General features: G+C 35.3%; 2 protein-coding genes across 3 annotated transcripts; both read left to right on the top strand.

Annotated features, from left to right (window-relative positions):
• The first annotated feature begins 1,614 nt into the window (after nt 1–1,614).
• LOC125186124 (uncharacterized) lies at nt 1,615–6,132 on the top strand. Of its 2 annotated transcripts, none has more exons than XM_048082456.2 (2): nt 1,615–2,135; nt 5,590–6,132. In XM_048082456.2, the coding sequence occupies exons 1-2, from the start codon at nt 1,699–1,701 to the stop codon at nt 5,858–5,860; spliced, it is 708 nt and encodes a 235-aa protein (XP_047938413.1). In that variant the 5' UTR covers nt 1,615–1,698; the 3' UTR covers nt 5,861–6,132. The 2 variants fall into 2 exon arrangements, with proteins under 2 accessions (XP_047938413.1, XP_047938414.1); XM_048082457.2 differs by having other exon boundaries at nt 1,619–2,135; nt 5,593–6,132.
• A 10,689-nt stretch (nt 6,133–16,821) lies between these two features.
• Nucleotides 16,822–18,686, top strand: LOC125190800 (protein VERNALIZATION 3-like). The gene is made up of 4 exons (XM_048088203.2): nt 16,822–17,053; nt 17,162–17,223; nt 17,354–17,394; nt 18,243–18,686. The coding sequence occupies exons 1-4, from the start codon at nt 16,856–16,858 to the stop codon at nt 18,473–18,475; spliced, it is 534 nt and encodes a 177-aa protein (XP_047944160.1). The 5' UTR covers nt 16,822–16,855; the 3' UTR covers nt 18,476–18,686.
• The last annotated feature ends 694 nt before the right edge of the window (nt 18,687–19,380 follow it).

Here is a 19,380-nt window from a genome sequence, read left to right as displayed (position 1 = left end):
TTGATAGCATATTTAGTTCCATACTAGGCATTGTAATATTAGTTTAAAATTAAAGATTCTTTTGTGAATTTTTAAACTAAAATAAACCAATTCTTAATATTAAAAATTAAAAGCTATCATATTATTTAGTAATTTACTAAAGTATAACTAATTAATATTAATAGGCATAATTAAGTAATATTTATATTTGTTAATTTAGAAAAAAAACGTGTGTAGCATTTTTAATTAATGTGTATTATTATAATAACTAGTCTTAACCCACGTGCGATGCACGACGGAATATTTTTTTGTCATACAATTTTAAATTGTTAATCGATTAATTAAAATAAGAAACAATATAATTATATACGATTTAAAATAGAAAAATATACTACTATGTAATAAAAATTCAATAAATATATACTCCTCAATTCATTTTACACCTAAAGACATTAACTTAAACATATTTAAAATTGAATTGAGACAAACACAATTATTTGGACAATGATAAAGAGACTACATTAAGTGTTGACATTTTTGAAAAATATGTTTAAAACAATCCTTCATATTTCTCTATTAAAAATAATAAATTGTGTAAAGATGAAGATAAATACTATGTATGTTTGAGTTAAGGATGTTACAATTCTTCTATCTCTAAGAACTGTAAGAAATATTGAGATAAAATTCTGGAACCATATACACGCGGTACTCTAACTTTTGTAATCAAAGGAAAAAAACAACAATAAATGAAATGGAAATTACAATGAAAATTAGTCAAGAAAAACCATCTTTCCGCAAGACAAATTACATCACGGTTAGTGCTCTCGGATTGACATATTTTCCCCAGAGATAAAAACGACTTCCTCCTAACGTATATAACATCTCAAACCTGCTAGGCACCTATAAACTTGACAGGGCTCCAAAATCGAGCAAAACAATGTTCCTAAAATGTGTAATAAAATGTTGAGAGCTTGAGAGAGAATGAAGAATGTTTTGTTAGTGTGTATATTGTATTTCATCCACAATTCTATGCCTTTTATAGGTACAAAATTAGTAAATGAGAGATCATGGAATTAAAACATCATAATTTTAAAATCAAGACAATATAGGTTACAAAATTTGTTAAATACTCATTATTCTATTTAAATATTTGTAACCACCAATGAGTCATTGTAGTGCTTTAAGAATTAGTCAAATGCTCATTAAAATATCTAAATAAATATTCATGAGTTACTTAAAATATTCAAATTGGTCCATAACTTATAAATATTTCAGAATAAGGACAAAACAGATAAATATTTCAAGAAAAGGCCAAAACTCGCCTTTTATATATGTATAGATATGGACCAGCCCATAATTAATTACTAACCAAATATTATTAGAATTACATTAGGTTATTTTAATATCTTCTTCTCCTAGCCGCCGGAACGCTCTGCATCCTTTAAGTTTTCACTGTGTATTTTTACTTATCTTCATTCCCTTTTCCATTTTGATAAATTTAAAATAATTTGGACTTAAATGCAATAAATCAAAATCTGAAAAGTTTTTTTTTTATAATTTTAGTATAAATCTAAAAATAAGTATTTTTGCTTTAAAAATCTGTAATGGGATTGGTTTTGTAATATTGTACTGGAGATGGTTAAGTGGTAAAGAGGTATATATAAACCCTTACAAAATCCTTGCTTCCGTACAACTCAGCAAGCGTAAAATTTGCTGATAATGCACAACCCCACAACCATCCACAACCATCCCTCAATCGCCGAAATGCCGGATCCTTCGCCCGTCGCAATTCGCATCGACGGTTCCGAACAAGACGCCGCCTTATCGAAATCGGAATTCCTGACCCAACAAGAAGTCTTCGAGCGGCGCAAACGGAGACTGAAACAGCTGGAGAGGATTTATCGTCACCAGTATTGGCTATTGTTTGAGGAGCTGAAATTGAAGTACAGGGAGTACTATTGGCAGTATGGGAAAAGCCCCTTCGTTGAGGAGAATGAGGAGAATCAGAGGATCAATTCGGATAACGATTCCACTGGTAGGTGTGGCGTCAACGGTTGTAAGGCAAAGGCGATGGTTCTAACGGACTTTTGTCATATGCATATACTCTCTGATACCAAACAGACCCTATACAAACCTTGCAATTTCAACATTAAGAGGTTTGCTTGCTTTTTTATTTTTTTATTTTTTATTTTTTATTCTTATGCTTCTGATTGGACTAGTATTAGATTTTGTTGGATGGTTGAACTACTTCTTGATTTATGTAGCCAATCAGAAATTACCTATGCATATGCTAATTGCTAATATCAGCTTGGACTCAATCAAATCAGCTTTGCATATGCTAATTGCTGGTGCTCAATCTAATTGGTCATGCTGGTTGCTCTTAATAGCTTTGGATTCTTATATTTCTGTGATCTTGCTATGTTGTATGTAATGTACATGTTTTGACCTTGGAAGACTGCTTTTATGCCACTGCTTGACAAAATTTACTACTGCTCATTGTTGATCTCCTTGATGTCTTATGTTACTTGCAATTAATTTGATTACTCTCTATTTGTGTTTTATGCGGTAGAGCTATTTTAAATAGTCTAGTATATATTTTACCTTTCTCATGATTTGCAGAAGGGCTATCTTTCTATGACACAACTTGGACTCAATCAAATCTTATGCATGACACTCTTTTTTTTTTCTCTTGTACAAATGGAATGACTATTTTGGACAGATATAACTGTCTTATTTATTAAATCCGTTTGTGAAACCCGTGGAGAATCTAGGGATGAAACTAGGAAGATGCTGCATATGGTAATACAATAAATCACTGAGCTTAATGGGTAGGAGTTGTTGACATCGGTGTTGTTAAAAGCACGCCCCGAGATATTATTGTCGTTAAAAATGCTCCCCAGGCGTGCTCAGGGCGGCAACTGAATCGGCCTGAGGTGGCTGGGGCGCCTAATTTTTTAAATTAGTAAACCCTAAAACCTTCAAATCTTCTTTTCCTAAACTAACTCAATTACAGGGAATGTTCAAATCTTTTCCTTTAAATCTCCAAACATATCCTAAAAAATATAACTTCTTCAATTCTCCGAAATTGCAGCTATTATTCTCCTTTTCTCAATTAATTCTTCCTTCTTCTTCTACTCAAATTCTTTTTGAATATATCGAGAATAGAAGAACTCTAATCTGTTAGTTCGCCCCAATTCATGGAGCGCATGCCCCATCGCCCCGTGCCGTGGATTTTTGACATAATCGCCCCACTGCGCCCCTAAGTTCTAACAACACTGATTGACATACAAACCAAACCTAAATTTGTCGTTGATCCTTGCCTTGATGCTTGAAGAAGAAACAAAATACGACTGAAGAGAGAAACTTTAATGAGACTTAAATAATCTTGGAAATGCTATATTCTTACTGGATTCTCATGACTTTGGTATAAAATTGGTGCCCTGGATGCAACTTGACCAAGCATGTGCAGTTTGCGATGGTTAACTCACAAACTCATTAATTCTTACAAGCATGCAGAGCATAAAACAAATTACTCTAAGTTTGACCTATGATCAACTTTGATAAGTTTGATATATGGACCAATTTTAAAAACCCTTTTTCTTAATAAATATTATTAAGTCATTAGACAGATAACAAAGTGCACCCCTAGTCCTAACTTTTTTAAGTATTTTCACTTAAAAGTTAAAACTTCCATTTCACATTTAAATTAATAATGATGTTTTACCAGTTCACCACTAATATTCAACTACTGCTTATCAAGAAAATAAAATATGATAAGGAACTTTCACTTTTCCATGTCCTCTGAACTCGACCTATAATATTGGGTAGAAGTAGTGATAAATGTCTAAAATATGCCCAGCCAGTTGCACTTAAGGTGTTTTTCTTTTCTTTTTATATTATGAAGAATTAGTTGAGATTGTTTGTTTAGAAATCTTATCATGGTCAGTCACAATTCCAAACTCATCCAATTTTGAATTACATGGTAAATTTTGTAGCAACGTAGTTGACTTTGCACCTGGATAATGCGCTTCAACTTTGAATACTTCAGTTGATGTGAAACTCCATTTGAATTATGTGCAAAATTGCATATTCATGCAGAAAACGATTTGCTTTGATTCATACACCACTATATTTTCATCCTGTGAAACGTATCTTTTGTAACTTTTTCTTCCTGCCGAAAGGAGGTTGTTAGTCACGTGATTCACTTGCGTTTACAGATGAAGTTTTCGTTGATGGATTCTATGTTTCATGCATATATCTTTTCCTTCTGTTTTAGATCATAAAGGAATATCTATATACTTCTTTAACGTCACATATAAAGGAATATCTTTATATTTGTTTACTGACTTACTCCATGTATGACGAAGTTTCCATCCTGAAAAGGATGCTCATCCAATAGGTACCAAGAGTATAACCAGAAGTGCCTCTTTGGAATTTTTTTCTTCCTGCTAAAATGGATGGGTGTTAGTCACACGACTCACTTGTGTTTACTGATAAAGTCTTCTACGATGGATTCTATGTTTCACGCATATATCTCTTCCTTCTGTTTTAAGATCATAAAGGAATATCTATATATTATTCTAACGTCACATATAAAGGAATATCTTTTTAATTTTTATGTCAGGTATGTGGAAGTTTCTTTCCTGAAAAGAACACTCATCTAATAGGTACCAATAACTTTAACCAGAACCTTTTTAATGTCTGGCTAAGCAGGAGATAGTTATAGCATCTCCAACTGCACAAGTAGTACACTTTTATGAAGACTTTACCGTGAATAGAAAAACGAAAGGAATAGTACCGTTATAAAATATATTCTGGTGCAATTGTGCAAATGATGTCTTCATGTATACACCTTTAAAACCTGCAATAATAGATGAATAGCTTTTGGTGCACTAGGCAAAAAGTGCAGATAATTCAGGCACAATGATAAGCATTCCTGATTGTAATTCTGCAACTGCATTTGGATCGTGCTTCTACTTTACTTTTCTTTTGTAGTTTCCACTGTTGCTAGTTTGCTACGAATTTTTACCTTTTTCTCAAGTTGCCATCTGATGATGGTTGAAAGCTGCCAATGCTATGAGAAGATTCTAGTTAATTTTTCTTGCACTCAGTGTCTGCTATTTTACTTTCTAGAACTGATTCCTTGGAAGGCCTGGAAAAGGTGACTTCAAGATAATTTAGCATTTGAAACTATTTTTTAAGAAAAGCAGGCTAGATTTCTGGTGTAAGAGCTGATTCTCTTCTTTCCTTTTTGGGGAGCTGTAGCTGGCGATTATTGGTTCCATAGGCTATGATTTTTCAGTGATCATCTAAATGTGGACCACTGTTGTATTTTTTAAATTTTATTCTCTCAAAATTTACATATGGTGTAAGATATCTTTTATCAGCTGCGTTGTCTATCTCTGGTTGGAAGAATTTCCTTTTCAGACCTATCATATTCAAATAGTAACATCTGGGAAACATCATAAGATTCTGTTGGCAATCATTCTTGAGCATCTGGAAATCTCTTTCCAGTTTCAAATAAATTTCACATGGTTAATTTTACTTTGAGGCCTGATGTCTGATGTGTCATGTTTGCTGATACTTTTTCGTTTTATCTTTCATGGTTAGCAGTATCAGTTCGACTACAGGACCGATACTCTGTGGAAAACCAATACTTAGATCAACGGTCCCTTCTTTTTGCCCTCCCCATATCCAAAAGGCTGAAAGGCATTTGGTACGCACTCTCAAGAAGTCAGGCCTCAACATCACCTCGACGAGTAAGCTCGCTCCCAAGGTCCACGTGATCATGATGGAGTACATCCGGATAATCCAACAGAAGAGGAAAGCTACAAAGAGAAAACTGGAGAATGCAGAGATCAAGGTGGAGAACAACCCTTGATGCATCATTCATGCAGAATAAGAATACTCAATTGTAGAAATTCTTTTATTTCTTGACCAGGTTGATGAATCTGCCAATTCTAGCTCTAGATTTGAAGTTAGTGAATAGTTTGATTGTGCGAATTATTAAGTCAATCTTGGTATGTGGCTTGATATGTATGGCTTGTTATTAAGTTTCAAATCTAGTCCACTGTAGAGGAAAGCTTGCCTTGTTCAATGAAGCAATTAAGAGAGAATACATTCTTTTGCCATAAAGTGCATTTCTTTCCCTCTCCTACTTGTCATATTTGCTATTTCTTCTTTTGTTAGTGATTGTGTTAATTGTTATTGCACACTTAGGACATGTTTGATAAGTTAGTAATACCAAGATAGAGAATTATATATGGACATTTCTAATTGTTTGATATCATTGTTAAGCTTAACTTAATCCCAATATAAGACAAGTGCCCTATCCAATCTTACCAAAATTATAACTTTAATCATGTTTATGTAACCCACCAATTTGTCAAGTTAAGCCATGTTATATAATATCTATACAAATTTAAATAATTTCTTTTCTATCAAAAAAAAAAATAAAATTATATATTTGCATATCCTGACATGAAGCCCGTATTTTTTATCTTGTTTTACATATCTTCTCATATTCCATCTTTTTTTATCAAACGAGTCCTTATAATTATAGTGAAAATAGCAATATACTCCTCCATCCCATAATAAGAGTCACAATTTGTCATTTTAGTTCGTCTCACAATAAGAGTCTTATTCACCTTTACCATAAATAGTAAGTAGGTCTCACATTTTACTAACTAACTTTTCTCACATTTTATTATAAAATCAATATAAAAATTGGGTTTCATATTCCACTAACTTTTTCAACCCACTATTTTTTACATTTCGTAAATCTGTATCCATACCAATTGTGACTCCTATTATGGGACAGATGGAGTATAATTTTGTAGTTTTAAGGTGTTCTTTTATTATAAAGTATTTCATGATGTTATTAATTTATAAAATTCACATGCATATCAGTTTAGGGATGTCAATCGCGTTAGTCCAGTGAGTTTCGGACCAACCCTACTCAGGCTTTGGATTAATCGGGTGCCGGTTAATCGATTTGTGATGTTATCGGGTTATAAATATTCGACCCTAACCCAAAATATTCAGATTTCGGGGCTAGCCCAGTGGGATAATTTGGTTGCTACCGATAAAATTAACATTCGATCAATCCAATACATAATGATGAGAATATTCATTTTTATGGGATGTAAATCATTTAATTGTGATAATTTTAAGACAAATATTTAAAGTCAAACATAATTAAATACTAATTTAAAATTTGTAGGAATAAAATAAAAATTAAAAATAATTTGAGAAATTTTAAGCATTTTTTAAAAATAGAATATTTTGTATGGTTAATATGAAACTTTTTAATTTATTTATATGATAATATTAATAAAAATCTAACATATATATATATATATGTATATATGCTTAAATATTTTCATACAATTATTTATGCTATTAAAATAATAAACGAAATGTCAAATTATTTGTTAAAAATGAAGAAATAATAGACAATAGTTGTACATAGGTCCAACCCACCGGGCCACCCATCGAGTTTCGGGTCTGTCCATACAAGTTGTAGTTTTATCAGATTGAAAATCTACAACACTAACTCTAAATTTAGCGGGCTATGTGGGCCAGCCCATGGATTGTGGATTGCGCTGACATCCCTACATATCATATCATTGTTTACTCCATGAATAATTAATGGAGCAAACACATTATTCTTACTCATACTTTACTCTTTCTTTCACTCATTTTGTTCTTCCATTGCACGCAAAGATGTTGTCATTCTTTTATGACCATATATGCTTTCATTCAGTAGCTGATCCAGTTAAGTACATGCGGGTACGATTGAACCCCCAGAATACTAAATAGCCTAGTTATAGAATACTCTCATGTCATCTGGACAATTTGTTCTGCTGATCTCAAACATTATATGGCTCAAATTCGCAATTTGATTTTTTTGCAGCAGATCCGAGTCTCAAACATCTACAGAGAGGGAAATCGTGTTGCCGACTTTCTTACAGGGAGGAGGGCCCAGACCCCTGCCTTGTCCTTCTATGATTCGGTCTTTGCGTCTCGGTACCTAAAGTCACTTGTTAGGATGGACCAGCTTAGATATCCTAACTTTCGCTTCCGACTTAGAGATGTGGATTGATCTTGTTATTATGATAGTATTTAATACTTGGTATTTAGTCTTTCCACTTGTTCATCCTAGTTTGAGGTCAGTTCTGATAGCACGGATTAGTTGGGATCAGATCGGCCGCCCTATTGCGGAAGGAGGGCTTGGCATTCGCAATTTCGGAGAGGTCTTGCGAGCCTTCACGATCAAATTATGGTGGCGATTTCGGGAGCAAAATTCCCTTTGGGCGAAATACATGTTGATCAAATATGGGTCCTCCTCTTCGCCAATCGTGCACGGAGGCACGGGCCGAGCGAGCCCAACATGGAGGAGGCTTTTGAGAGCACGCCCTTATGCGCAACCGCACATTCGGTGGCTAGTCGGAGAGGGTCATGTTTACTTTTGGGACGACACCTGGTGTGCCAACACCACCCTAAGGGAACTATGCCTCAATGATTGAGGTAACCCTCGGACACTTGTCTAGGAATTTATTAATAATGGAGCTTGGGACGAGGCCAAACTTCAACAGCTCCACGATCAGGCTGGGCTCCCACAACACGTTATTGAGAAGATCCAAGACACCCCAATCATCACGGGGGAGCCTGATATCCCGAGCTAGACTTTGTCCCGGCATGGCAATTTCTCGATGGTCTCGACACGGGACACCATCTGAACACAGAGACCAATTGTTCCAGGCCTTGATGACATTTGGAAGGCTGGTCTCACCACTTCCATTGCCATATTTGCGTGGAAACTCCTCTTAAAGCGAATCCCAGTCGACTCCAAGCTCCAATGGCGCAAAATTGAGCTGGCATCTAAGTGTCTTTTCTGCCCCCTTAGGTTGGGTACGGAGTCCCTCCAGCACCTCTTCATCCAAGGCTATGGGGCATCCAGAGTTTGGAGAGAGTTCGACCGCTGGTTCAAGGGTTCTTCTCCATCATTCCGCATCAATGATACAATCCCAGATAGGCTAGAGGTGTGGCCCCAAAGAACCCAGCAAACAAGTAAGAAACACCTTAGCCGATCCATGCCCTACCTCATCATGTGGTTTCTTTGGGCTGAACGGAACAGAAGCCGACATCAAGAGACACAGTTCAAGCCTTTCAATGTGATCTGGCAAGTCCAAATGTTTGTCCGAAACAACATTGCTAATGGAAGTTGTAAGCCGAAGCATTGGAAGAATGTCAAGCTCGGAGTGTGCAGCCCAAGCCATGTTGAAGGAAGGCGCCCAATACCACGCGCCATGGTGGTGAAATGGAACTGCCCAGACCAACCGTGGATCAAACTGAACACGGACGGAGCCTTCTCAGAGACAACAGGCAGGGCCGGGGGTGGAGGCATTATTCGAGACCACTCGGGCAGAATGCTTGCTGCCTTCTCCACCCCCTTGGACGCACATTCTGCGCTGGAGGCTGAACTATTAGCTATCCACCATGGATTAGCCTTGGCCAGGGAGTTTGCCCAACTAATTTGGGTTGAATCGGACGCCGCCCAAGCAGTCAGCTTAGCCAAGGGATCGAGTTGGGGACCAGCTCATTCACGGCGAGCCATGGCCCTATTGGCTTTGCATAGGAGACATGAAAACTTCCGCATTTCCTTCACCCATCGGGAAGGAAAACACAGCCGCCGACCTCCTTGCCAAAATGGGTTTGGAAATAGATGAACACACTCGCTTCACTGATTCAACAGCCCCAAGATTGCTTAAAGCCAATGTTCGAATGGAAGAGATGGGAATACCAAACATTCGTGTGTGCGACGAGGATCCCGACTTGGATTCCACTCCCCGTTGATTGAAATTTGGCGGCTGCGCTTTTGTGATCGCCATAGAGTAGATAGGTGTCGAGCCATCCATGGCTTGTCCCCCCATACTCTTGTGGTGATAGTCCCCTAGATATCTTTTGCCTTTGTAGTTTTATTTTGTCCTTGTGAAGGGCCGATTGGAATGATTGTATTGTAGCTCCCGTCACGTCACTTTTGGGCGTGGCCAAGTATTGTACCTCTTTCTGATCTGCTATATAGGGACGAGGGACCCACGAACCCTCCACCGCTAGGTGTTTAAAAAAAAAAAAAAACAAAGTTCTGATAGCACGGAGGTACCCGATTTGTGGGGCTTTCAGTTTACTTTGTCTTGTTCTATCTTTGGATTCAAGTCACTTTGGGCTTAGATTATGTTTTGAAATGATGCATTTTGATCTTATTTGGGGGTTGGGGATATGCCTAAACCCCTATCTCACACCGAGGGTCTTTTGATTAAAAAAAAAAATATACTCTCATGTCACAGCTCAGATCTTGGTTGGAATCCTCCCAAACACGTTTGTTTGTTTGTTTTTTTTTTTTTTTTCTTGTCATGGATCTCTATTTTAATTTATTAACTGTTTTTTTTTGTTGTGTATAATTGAATAATATTTATTATTATACTCCCTCCGTCCCATAAAAATAGGTGCAATGAGTATGGCACGAGAATTAAGATAAAATTGATAAAATAAGAGAGAGGGAGGAAATGGTATGGTAAAGTAAGAGAGAGGGATAATGATAGTTAAAGTAGTGTTAGTGGATAGTGAGACCTACATTATTAAATTGATATAAATTTCTAAAAATGGAATGCACATATTTTTATGGGACGGACGAAAATGTAAAGTGCACATATTTTTATGGGATGGAGGAAGTATGTTCTAAGCAATGTATGATTAAATACTATAATTTATTATTTATTATATATTTTCTCATTTGTATAAACAATAAATTATGATTGCATATAATCTCTGTGGTTCTAATTATGCTTATATTTAAGATTATATAGAAACTATGATGCATTTTGTATTTTTTTTAATAGTTATACAACTTCTTCTAAGCAAAAATAAATCCTCTATTATCTACATAACTAAGAATCTCCATTTCAGTTACCAACATTTCTTTAACACTAAAAATAATCTATATTTATATATAATGAAGTGACTTTTTTTTGGAAAAAAATTGAAATTACAAAAGAAAAAGATTGATGAATTTTAAATTTTCAAGTTGATATAATTATTAATCGCACCCCCAATACGAAATTCCTGGATCCGCGCTGCTGCTTTCATGGCCAAGGAAAATTATGTCATCATTGTGTATGTGAATTTAATATACAATTTTTGACCCCGTAGTTTTGAATGGTTCTATATGTTTTTGGACTTACATAAGTTCATTCTCTTTATTGCAGGTGTGAAACATGTGTAAACGGAGCTCGAATGATGTCGAGCACTGGGGTGAAAACAAAGCTAGAATGTGAAAAGCATTCGCATGTCAATAAGCATCTTAATAAGTCGATGAGCTAGAAACCTGTCAAAACTCAGCGACTAGATTGACCAGTTTGTCCATAAGTCGCTGAATTGGGCACCCTATCGAACTCATCGACTTACTTAGATTGACCAGTTTGCGTGACCATGTTTTAAATCAACTTTCTAAGATAGTTTTGGAGGGGTTGATAGACACGAAAATAGAGAGCAAGGAGGGAGAAGAAAAGAAGAAGGAAAAAAAGAAGGGATAAGAAGATCGACCATCCAGAGTCCATCATCTATCTCGGAGATGGATTACCACCGGCAATTGGAGAGCACTATAAATTCCATGGTGTTCTAGTTTAGCATGTGTGACTACTTTTCTCCGTTGTTGCATGAATTATGTGACCGACCTAACCTAGAGTAAAAGCTCTTCCCTATCTTGAGGGCGAATCTTGACCGACTAACACCAGGAACCGATTTAGAGAAGAAGAAGCATGGCATAAGATAAGCGGCAGTTATATTTCCGATAATCGATAACTTGACACTATGGGTAGTTTTCTACTTTAAGAAGCCTGGTCGGAAGGTTTCTTGCTTTTCTTATGACCTTTCTTATTGTAAGATTTTCAAATCTAGTTGATGGCGCTCTGGAAGCTCTAGATCCAATCTAGAAAAAGTCATCACGACATGACATGCTAACATACATAATTGATCAAGAGGACTTAGCCGAGAAGTTGTATTGGTGCCTCGATCTCCATGAGAAAAATAAGTGAAAGCCTCGCCCGGATGCTCTTCCTCTTCACAGATAAGGGACCCCGGCAGAGCTGCCGGCTCTAATTACCATTCATATATGATCTATACTAAGTCCCAACTGCCCACCCTATCTCCTCAACGTTCTTGGTAGCCCATCCTTGAAAAAATTTCAAAACTTCACATCCCGCAGAGCGGCAGGCATGGAATGAGCCTCTGGTTATGACATCATTGGGTCATTTATGGTTCCAGATGTTTCTTCATACTCACTATGGAAGGAAAATTTGGATGAGATATGAATTGATTGTTTTGATTGTGGAGGTATCGTATTTAATCATTTGTGTTGATTTTAGTATATGTCCCTTAACTTAGAAATTGGATGATAATATAGATGGGCAACTTGTGAATTTTATCTTGTTTAGAATGAAATATATAAATGAAATAGGTGTGAAAGAGTCTTCGAAGTTGAGTTAATACATGCTCCGCTTTTGTGAAGTTTAGTTTGATAAGAATATGTTGTGTAAAGTGTTCAGCTAACCACAAGATTTGTCGGCTTTGGGAAGTTAGTTGATAGGATGAATTGTGTCACAAATTCTAGGTCACTTTTCCACTAGAGAAGGATATGTTAAGGTGCCTCGTAGAGAAAACAATCCGAACTAGAGAAGAAGATTGAAGGGTTTTGCACGATGAAGAAGGATGATCAAGTGGTTCCAGGTGCTCAAGCTAAGAAAGTTAGCCAACTTGGAACAAGAACTCAATCTGGCAAACGGTTCCAATTGCAAACTAAAAGGGTGGACTTCTTGAAGATTGAGCTCTCTATGGAATTTGTGACACCCGTGATCCGGGATCCTTACCTCTTGGCTGAAAACTACAAAAGAGCCACTTGTGCTCTTAGAAAAAAAAGACTTTAGATTCTATCCTTAGTTAAATTTAGTTAGCTTAGTTTACATGCTTTCAAACTTTGAATGTTTAAAGGTTTCTTTCTCCATCCGTCCCACAAGAATATGCACTCTTTCCTTTTTAGTCCGTCCCACAAGAATATGCAGTTTCTAATTTCGGTAACTCTTTTCTCTCTAATGAGGTGGGACCCATTCTCCACTAACAATATTTTAATTATTTTTTCTCTCTACCTCTCTCTTATTTTACCAATTTTGCATTAAAATCTGTGTCGAACCCGAAATGCATATTCTTTTTGTACAGAGAGAGTACTTGCGTTCTAGATCACTCTACAAGCTTTCTTTACGATTTCAAGCGCTCGTTCTCCAGCTTTCTAGTTTACAAGCTTTCCATTCAACTATTACAATTTTTGCTCAATCTACGCGTTTCTATAATTTTTCATGAGTTATGATGCTTTCTAGTTAGAGATCTTAAATGCTTGCGCATGATTTCCGTTTTTAGTTTTAAATGCTCAAAGGTTTGGTAGATAACTTTGTTTAGCATTTACTTCAAGTTTTCTCAATGAATGGTTAGTTAATTTATGTTTTGCATGCTTTAGATAGGTTAGATTAGCGTAAACTGCATCTATTTAGTCGTGTTGGCCACCATTTGGTGCCTAACTCTTTATTTAGATCTTCGTTTCTTCAAGCTTCATAGCTTAAGAGACGTGATCTTGCATTGTTGTTCTTTGTTTTTAGTTAAATTAGATGTTTAGATCTTTTAAAGTATTTTTTCATGTTTTCTTATGTGTTAATTAGGGTTTCCTTAAAATATGCATGAAGGATGGCACAATCTGCCGCCTCCCCCTATTTTCCGGATGTGGAGCCTTAGTACCTCTCTTTTCACCTTTTACTCCTTTCGCATCTCATGGTATAGTGCAAGCTTTTCATCCCTTCTGTCTAGGATTAGATTAGTTTAAAAAATGTTCCTTTGTTTCTTTCGATGTCTGCAACTATATGTGAATACATGTCTACTCTTTGTCACCGCCGCACACTGTTTCGCATGTCCACTCACATATGTTGAAAATGTAATTTTTGCAGTAATGAACCTCAATGAAGAGACCTTCTTGAAGAGTCATATTCCTAGATGAAGAGTCATGTACATTGTTGTAGAATCATGTACCTTAGTATAGAGTCATATACCTAGATGAAAAGTCATGTCCCTTTAGTATCGAGTCATGTCCCTTAGTAAATAGTCATGTATGTATCTATAAATACCATTGTAATCTCCACCATTTCATTCAAAAAAAAAAAAAAGGATTCATTCAATAAAATATCATATTCATTATTTAGTGAAATATATCTATATATATATTCTCTTCAAATATCAAAGTGCCGCAGCACATTATTGATTCCCATCAACAACATGTACCTGCCCAACTTTAACTTGCTTTCCTAGATTAGTTTACCGCTTTCTTTAAATGCTGAAGTGTTATTGCTTTCTTAGCAACTTCTTGTTTACGTGCCTAGTTAATTTAGTTGCCCAAGTTCTTTACCTTTCCATTAAGTTTCTGCCTAGATTAGTTAGTCAGAAACCAAATCCAAAAGATGAAGCGTGTCTGCACAGCCAACCAACCACCTCGCGCTATCAATCCTTATAGGCTAGAGTCACCGTTCACTATGGGTTCGATATCCCAACATGCCTTATACTCCCTCCGTTTAGTAATAGAGTCATTTTGTCATTTTGATACGTTCCATAGTAGTGGAGTCATTTCTCTTTTTAGTAAAAAGTCAACACATTTCTTCCTATTTACTTTTCCCTCTCTCTTACGTTCTTCTCTTTACGTTTTTCTCTCTCATACTTTATTATTTTTTTATTTAATACGTTACGCACCTTTTTTTAATCTCTGTGCCGGAAAGAAATGTGTCCACTACTATGTAACAGAAGGAGTATTAATCAATAGCATGTTGGAAGGAATTTTTAAAAAGGAACTTGTAAATTTCTTTAAACATGTACGTGGGGAGTGGGAACACAACGTCCATTCTACCCCAAGTTAGGACACTCCAGTGCAACTACGATAGCACCAGATCATTAGTCTAGCATTAATTACTCTATGTAGGAAAAATAGTTTAATTAATAGGGACTATTTGCTATGTGTTCAACAAGCTTTAGTTCTATAACTCTGTAAGTATATCTAGTACTTTTGTTAAACCTTAGTCTTCATTTATTCACTTTATATCCAACTAAATAACTGATCACTCCTTCTATGAGATCAACCCTTAAATACTACTACAAACGAAAATAGAATCTTTCAATAGTTGTAATTTAATGGACAAATCGGCCTAAATCATTAGCTTGGCCGATTCGTTTACTTTTTAAAATATTGCACAGCATCCAATGTTATTGTTAGAGAGCCCTTGTCTCCATATCTAAAAGCACGATAAGATTATGCCAACTGGAATAAAGCAGTTTTGGATAGTTGTAAAAAGTGTCATTTTTTATTCTTTATTTATTTCTTTGATTGAACGTGGCCTACTATGGTTATAGGGGGTGTAAATTCGGGTACCCGTGGGTACCTAAACCCGAAAATTCGGGTATCCGAACCCAAAATCTCAAAAATGTCATACCCAATACTCAATCCGTATGTGAATTCGGGTACCCTAATACCCGATGCGGGTACCCGAACCCAACCAATCGGGTACCCATAAACCCGGAATTATTATATTTAAAATTTATTCTTTTATATAAATTAAATTGTGATGAGAATAGAAATTATTAAATATAACACAATACTTATACTAATACCCGATGCGGGTACCCGAACCCAACCAATCGTTTACTCATAAACCCGGAATTATTATATTTAAAATTTATTCTTTTACATAAATTAAATTGTGATGAGAATATAAATTATTAAAAATAACACAATACTTATACTCCATTCGTCTCATAATAGATGTCACACTTTCTTTTTAGTTTGTCCCAAAAAAATGTCATATTTACTTTTTTGGAAAAAGCTATCTCTCACATTAATATAAATATACTATTTTCTCTTTCTACATAACACACAAAACAACATCTCCTAAAATATTGTGTCATTCTCCAAGTGTACCGTCTACTATGGGACGGATGGAGTACTATTTATTGACTATAATTCTATATTATAGTATAAAATAGACATTAGACAAATAGAAACTTGAAAAAATGAGGCACATGAAAAATTTATAAATCTACATGTGATTAAATAAAGTTATCCTAGATTTACCCTACGAGCTATAGGCCATATACTAAATAAAAATATTTATCACAAATACATAATTAATCGGGTTTAATCGGATATTAGTCGGGTACCCTAATATGGGTTTCGGGTACCCTAAACCTGAAAAATCCTAACATTAACTATCCAAACCCGTACCCGAACCCATAATTTCAGATTTCGGGTACCCAAAACCCGTCGGGTATTGGGACTGGGTCGGGAATACCCAAAACCCGCGGATTAAATTTTCAGGGCTATATGGTTATACTAAATAATTATAGTAGTGGCAAATACTACTACATAATTTATGTAAATATGAATTGAATCTCGATGTATGCGTGTTTAGAAATAATATATAAAGCTATACTACTAATTCGTTTATTCAATTAATTAATTAAAATAAGATTTATTTAATTAAATTATCAAATAATACTAGAATGTAAAAGGGTAGAAATATGGTAGACAGAACGTGATGGTGAAATTAAAAAGGTCATGGTCAAGTAGAGATATTCGAAAAGTGAAGGTAAAGAGGAATGAATGCCAACTTTGAATGACCTATAATTCCAAATACGAGGAATAAAAATAGTGGTGGTGGTGGACGAAGATGGATAACTATAAATAGTTGGGTTACTAACTATTGCATGTATTAAAATTGATTTGAAAAAAATAAAAATGCCAAGAGATAGAGACCCTTTGGTTGTAGGTAGAGTGATAGGCGATGTGTTGGATCCTTTCACAAGATCCATTGGTTTGAGAGTGTTTTATGGGAATAGAGAAGTCTCCAATGGGTGTGAATTTAGGCCATCTCAAATCGTGAATCAGCCTAGGGTTGTAGTTGGAGGGGATGATCTTCGCACTTTTTTCACTCTGGTATATATAGAGTTTGCATTTAATTACATCTCGCCCAATTTCACACATACTATACACTCTCATCCTCTTCTTAGCATAATGAATAGTGTTTTTTTTATTTGTTTTTAGGTGATGGTGGACCCTGATGCTCCAAGCCCTAGTGATCCCAATCTGAGGGAGTACTTGCACTGGTAATACTAACTAACTAACTAACTCTTTTAATTAATTGTTTCTCACTAATTGCATCTTCTATTTCATTTCATTTCTCGTAGGAATGAAATCATAGCTAATACTTCTAACTTTTTCCTTTAATTAATATAGGTTGGTGACTGATATTCCAGGAACTACTGGAGCAACATTTGGTGAATTATCTAATTCAGTTTTGAAATAAATATGTCAAAATATTCATTTAATGTTTCATTATCAACTTTGCAACCCATTTTATTTTGCATGCCATCCGGGGCATACTAATAATTTTCAACATTAATGCATGTTTGGTAGAAAAGATAAATAAATAAAGCGATAAGCAGGGACGGATCTAATGTATGTTTAGATGGGGTAAATGCCCCACCTCAATCTCCAATATATACACACACATATACATTAAAATAATCTAATACTCACATATTCGCATAATTTGCCCCCCTTCTTTTAATAAAATAAAGATTTACTTGCCCCTCACCTACGGAAAACACCGCTTGCACTAGAAAATAGGGAAGACCTAAGGCCCAAATGAAAATATAAGCACTATAAATATAAGCCCTAGAAATTTTTTTAAAAAAATAACTACAAAATATTTGTGTTCCTTTTGAATACAGCCGCAATGTCAGAGGCCCTCTCCCAACACCCAAATTTTTTCTCTTATTATTATATTTTTATATTTATATATTAATATTTTTGCCCCTCCTACTACAATTTTCTGGCTCTGTCCCTGGCGATAAGAATATGCATTTCGAAGTTATTTTTGGTTATATATAGATAAATATGCATGTCATCATGCATTAGTTGACTGATGAAATATAAGTTTAGGATTTGAACCAACCGGTAAATAGCGGTATTAAGTAAAAAAAGAGACATAGATAGCATGTGGACTGAAAGTTTGTGTGTTCAAGTCTAAATAGTGCTAAATAATCGAGTGAGTTATGTGTTATGTATACAAAGCTGAATAGTGCTAAAACGTTTTTTCATAGTTTTGACTGATATGATGCAGGACAAGAGATAGTGCGCTATGAGAGTCCCCAACCATCGATAGGTATCCATCGCTATGTGTTCGTATTGTTCCGCCAATTGGGTCGCCAGACAGTATATGCGCCTGGGTGGCGCCAAAACTTCAACACTAGAGACTTTGCAGAGCTCTACAACCTTGGTTCACCAGTAGCTGTCGTTTATTATAACTGTCAAAGAGAAAGTGGTACCGGAGGAAGAAGACCAACTAGATTCTAACTCAAAAAATAAACAAGTATATATACATGTACTCTATTTTGCTTTTTTTCTCAAGTAAACCTTAAGTGTGGTCGCTCACGGCTATATCTTATAGATATATTTTCCAATATAGTTTGAAAGATAGTGAAATATGTATTGTATTGGTGGAATAAATCTCTTTGTATAAGATGATTGGCCCTTTTTATTAAATATCATATGAGATACTTATATATATCATAGCTGCCAAAATGCATCAGCCTTCAAACATTGTTATATCGTGGAATCTATATAATATCTTGACCTTAACATTTTTTTAGCAATTTTCCCATAAGAACAAAATTGGGAGAAATTATGTGAACAAAACTTACAAACACTCTATTTGATGCGAAGTTGCTTGAAATAACCATAAGAATTTACTTGAATAAACAACTCAATTATTTATAATTAAAATTGAAATTCATGACTTTTATTCTTCGAAAGAGATTATTTCAACCATTTTATGACTAGACTTGGTCGTCATTGATATTGGTGTTGGTGTTGGTGGAGATGCACAACGATGTAGCTAGGAGGGGCAAAGACAATTGTAAAGAGAGGGAGAAAAATATGGGGGTGGCGGATTGGAGGAGAGTTGTAAGAAAAGAATAAAGAAAACGACTACAGAAGAAAAATATTTATTTTAACAACGACCAATATCAACAACGATTTCTCGAATTTATGAACAATGTCAAAGTTGTCATATCAAGTGAGTTCAAAACCCCAAGAAAATTTGACTTGAAGTAATGACACTAGAACATATCCGCGCATCATCAATATTTTTTGATCGTGAAACAATTGTGAAAAAATATCGAAGTCATAATATTAATAGCCGAATAGTAAACTTGGAGAACTAACCACACTTTGAATAACTGTCGTAGATGACAATGTGC

Source organism: Salvia hispanica, chromosome 5 (genome assembly GCF_029641045.1).
Source record: "Salvia hispanica isolate PSC_SH4W2 chromosome 5, Shi_PSC_v1, whole genome shotgun sequence".
NCBI lineage: Eukaryota > Viridiplantae > Streptophyta > Magnoliopsida > Lamiales > Lamiaceae > Salvia > Salvia hispanica.
The sequence above is the reverse complement of the archived record's forward strand: the minus strand, read 5'-3'. Positions and strand labels throughout refer to the sequence as shown.

What these genes read in the sequence shown, in the direction of transcription:
- LOC125190800 (XM_048088203.2), top strand. Translation starts at nt 16,856, where the DNA reads ATGCCAAGAGATAGAGACCCTTTGGTTGTAGGTAGAGTGATAGGCGAT. An exon ending in TTCGCACTTTTTTCACTCTG is followed by an intron (nt 17,054 to 17,161) that starts GTATATATAGAG and finishes ATTTGTTTTTAG; the next exon opens with GTGATGGTGGACCCTGATGC. An exon ending in CTGAGGGAGTACTTGCACTG is followed by an intron (nt 17,224 to 17,353) that starts GTAATACTAACT and finishes TAATTAATATAG; the next exon opens with GTTGGTGACTGATATTCCAG.
- LOC125186124 (XM_048082456.2), top strand. Translation starts at nt 1,699, where the DNA reads ATGCACAACCCCACAACCATCCACAACCATCCCTCAATCGCCGAAATG. An exon ending in TGCAATTTCAACATTAAGAG is followed by an intron (nt 2,136 to 5,589) that starts GTTTGCTTGCTT and finishes TTTCATGGTTAG; the next exon opens with CAGTATCAGTTCGACTACAG.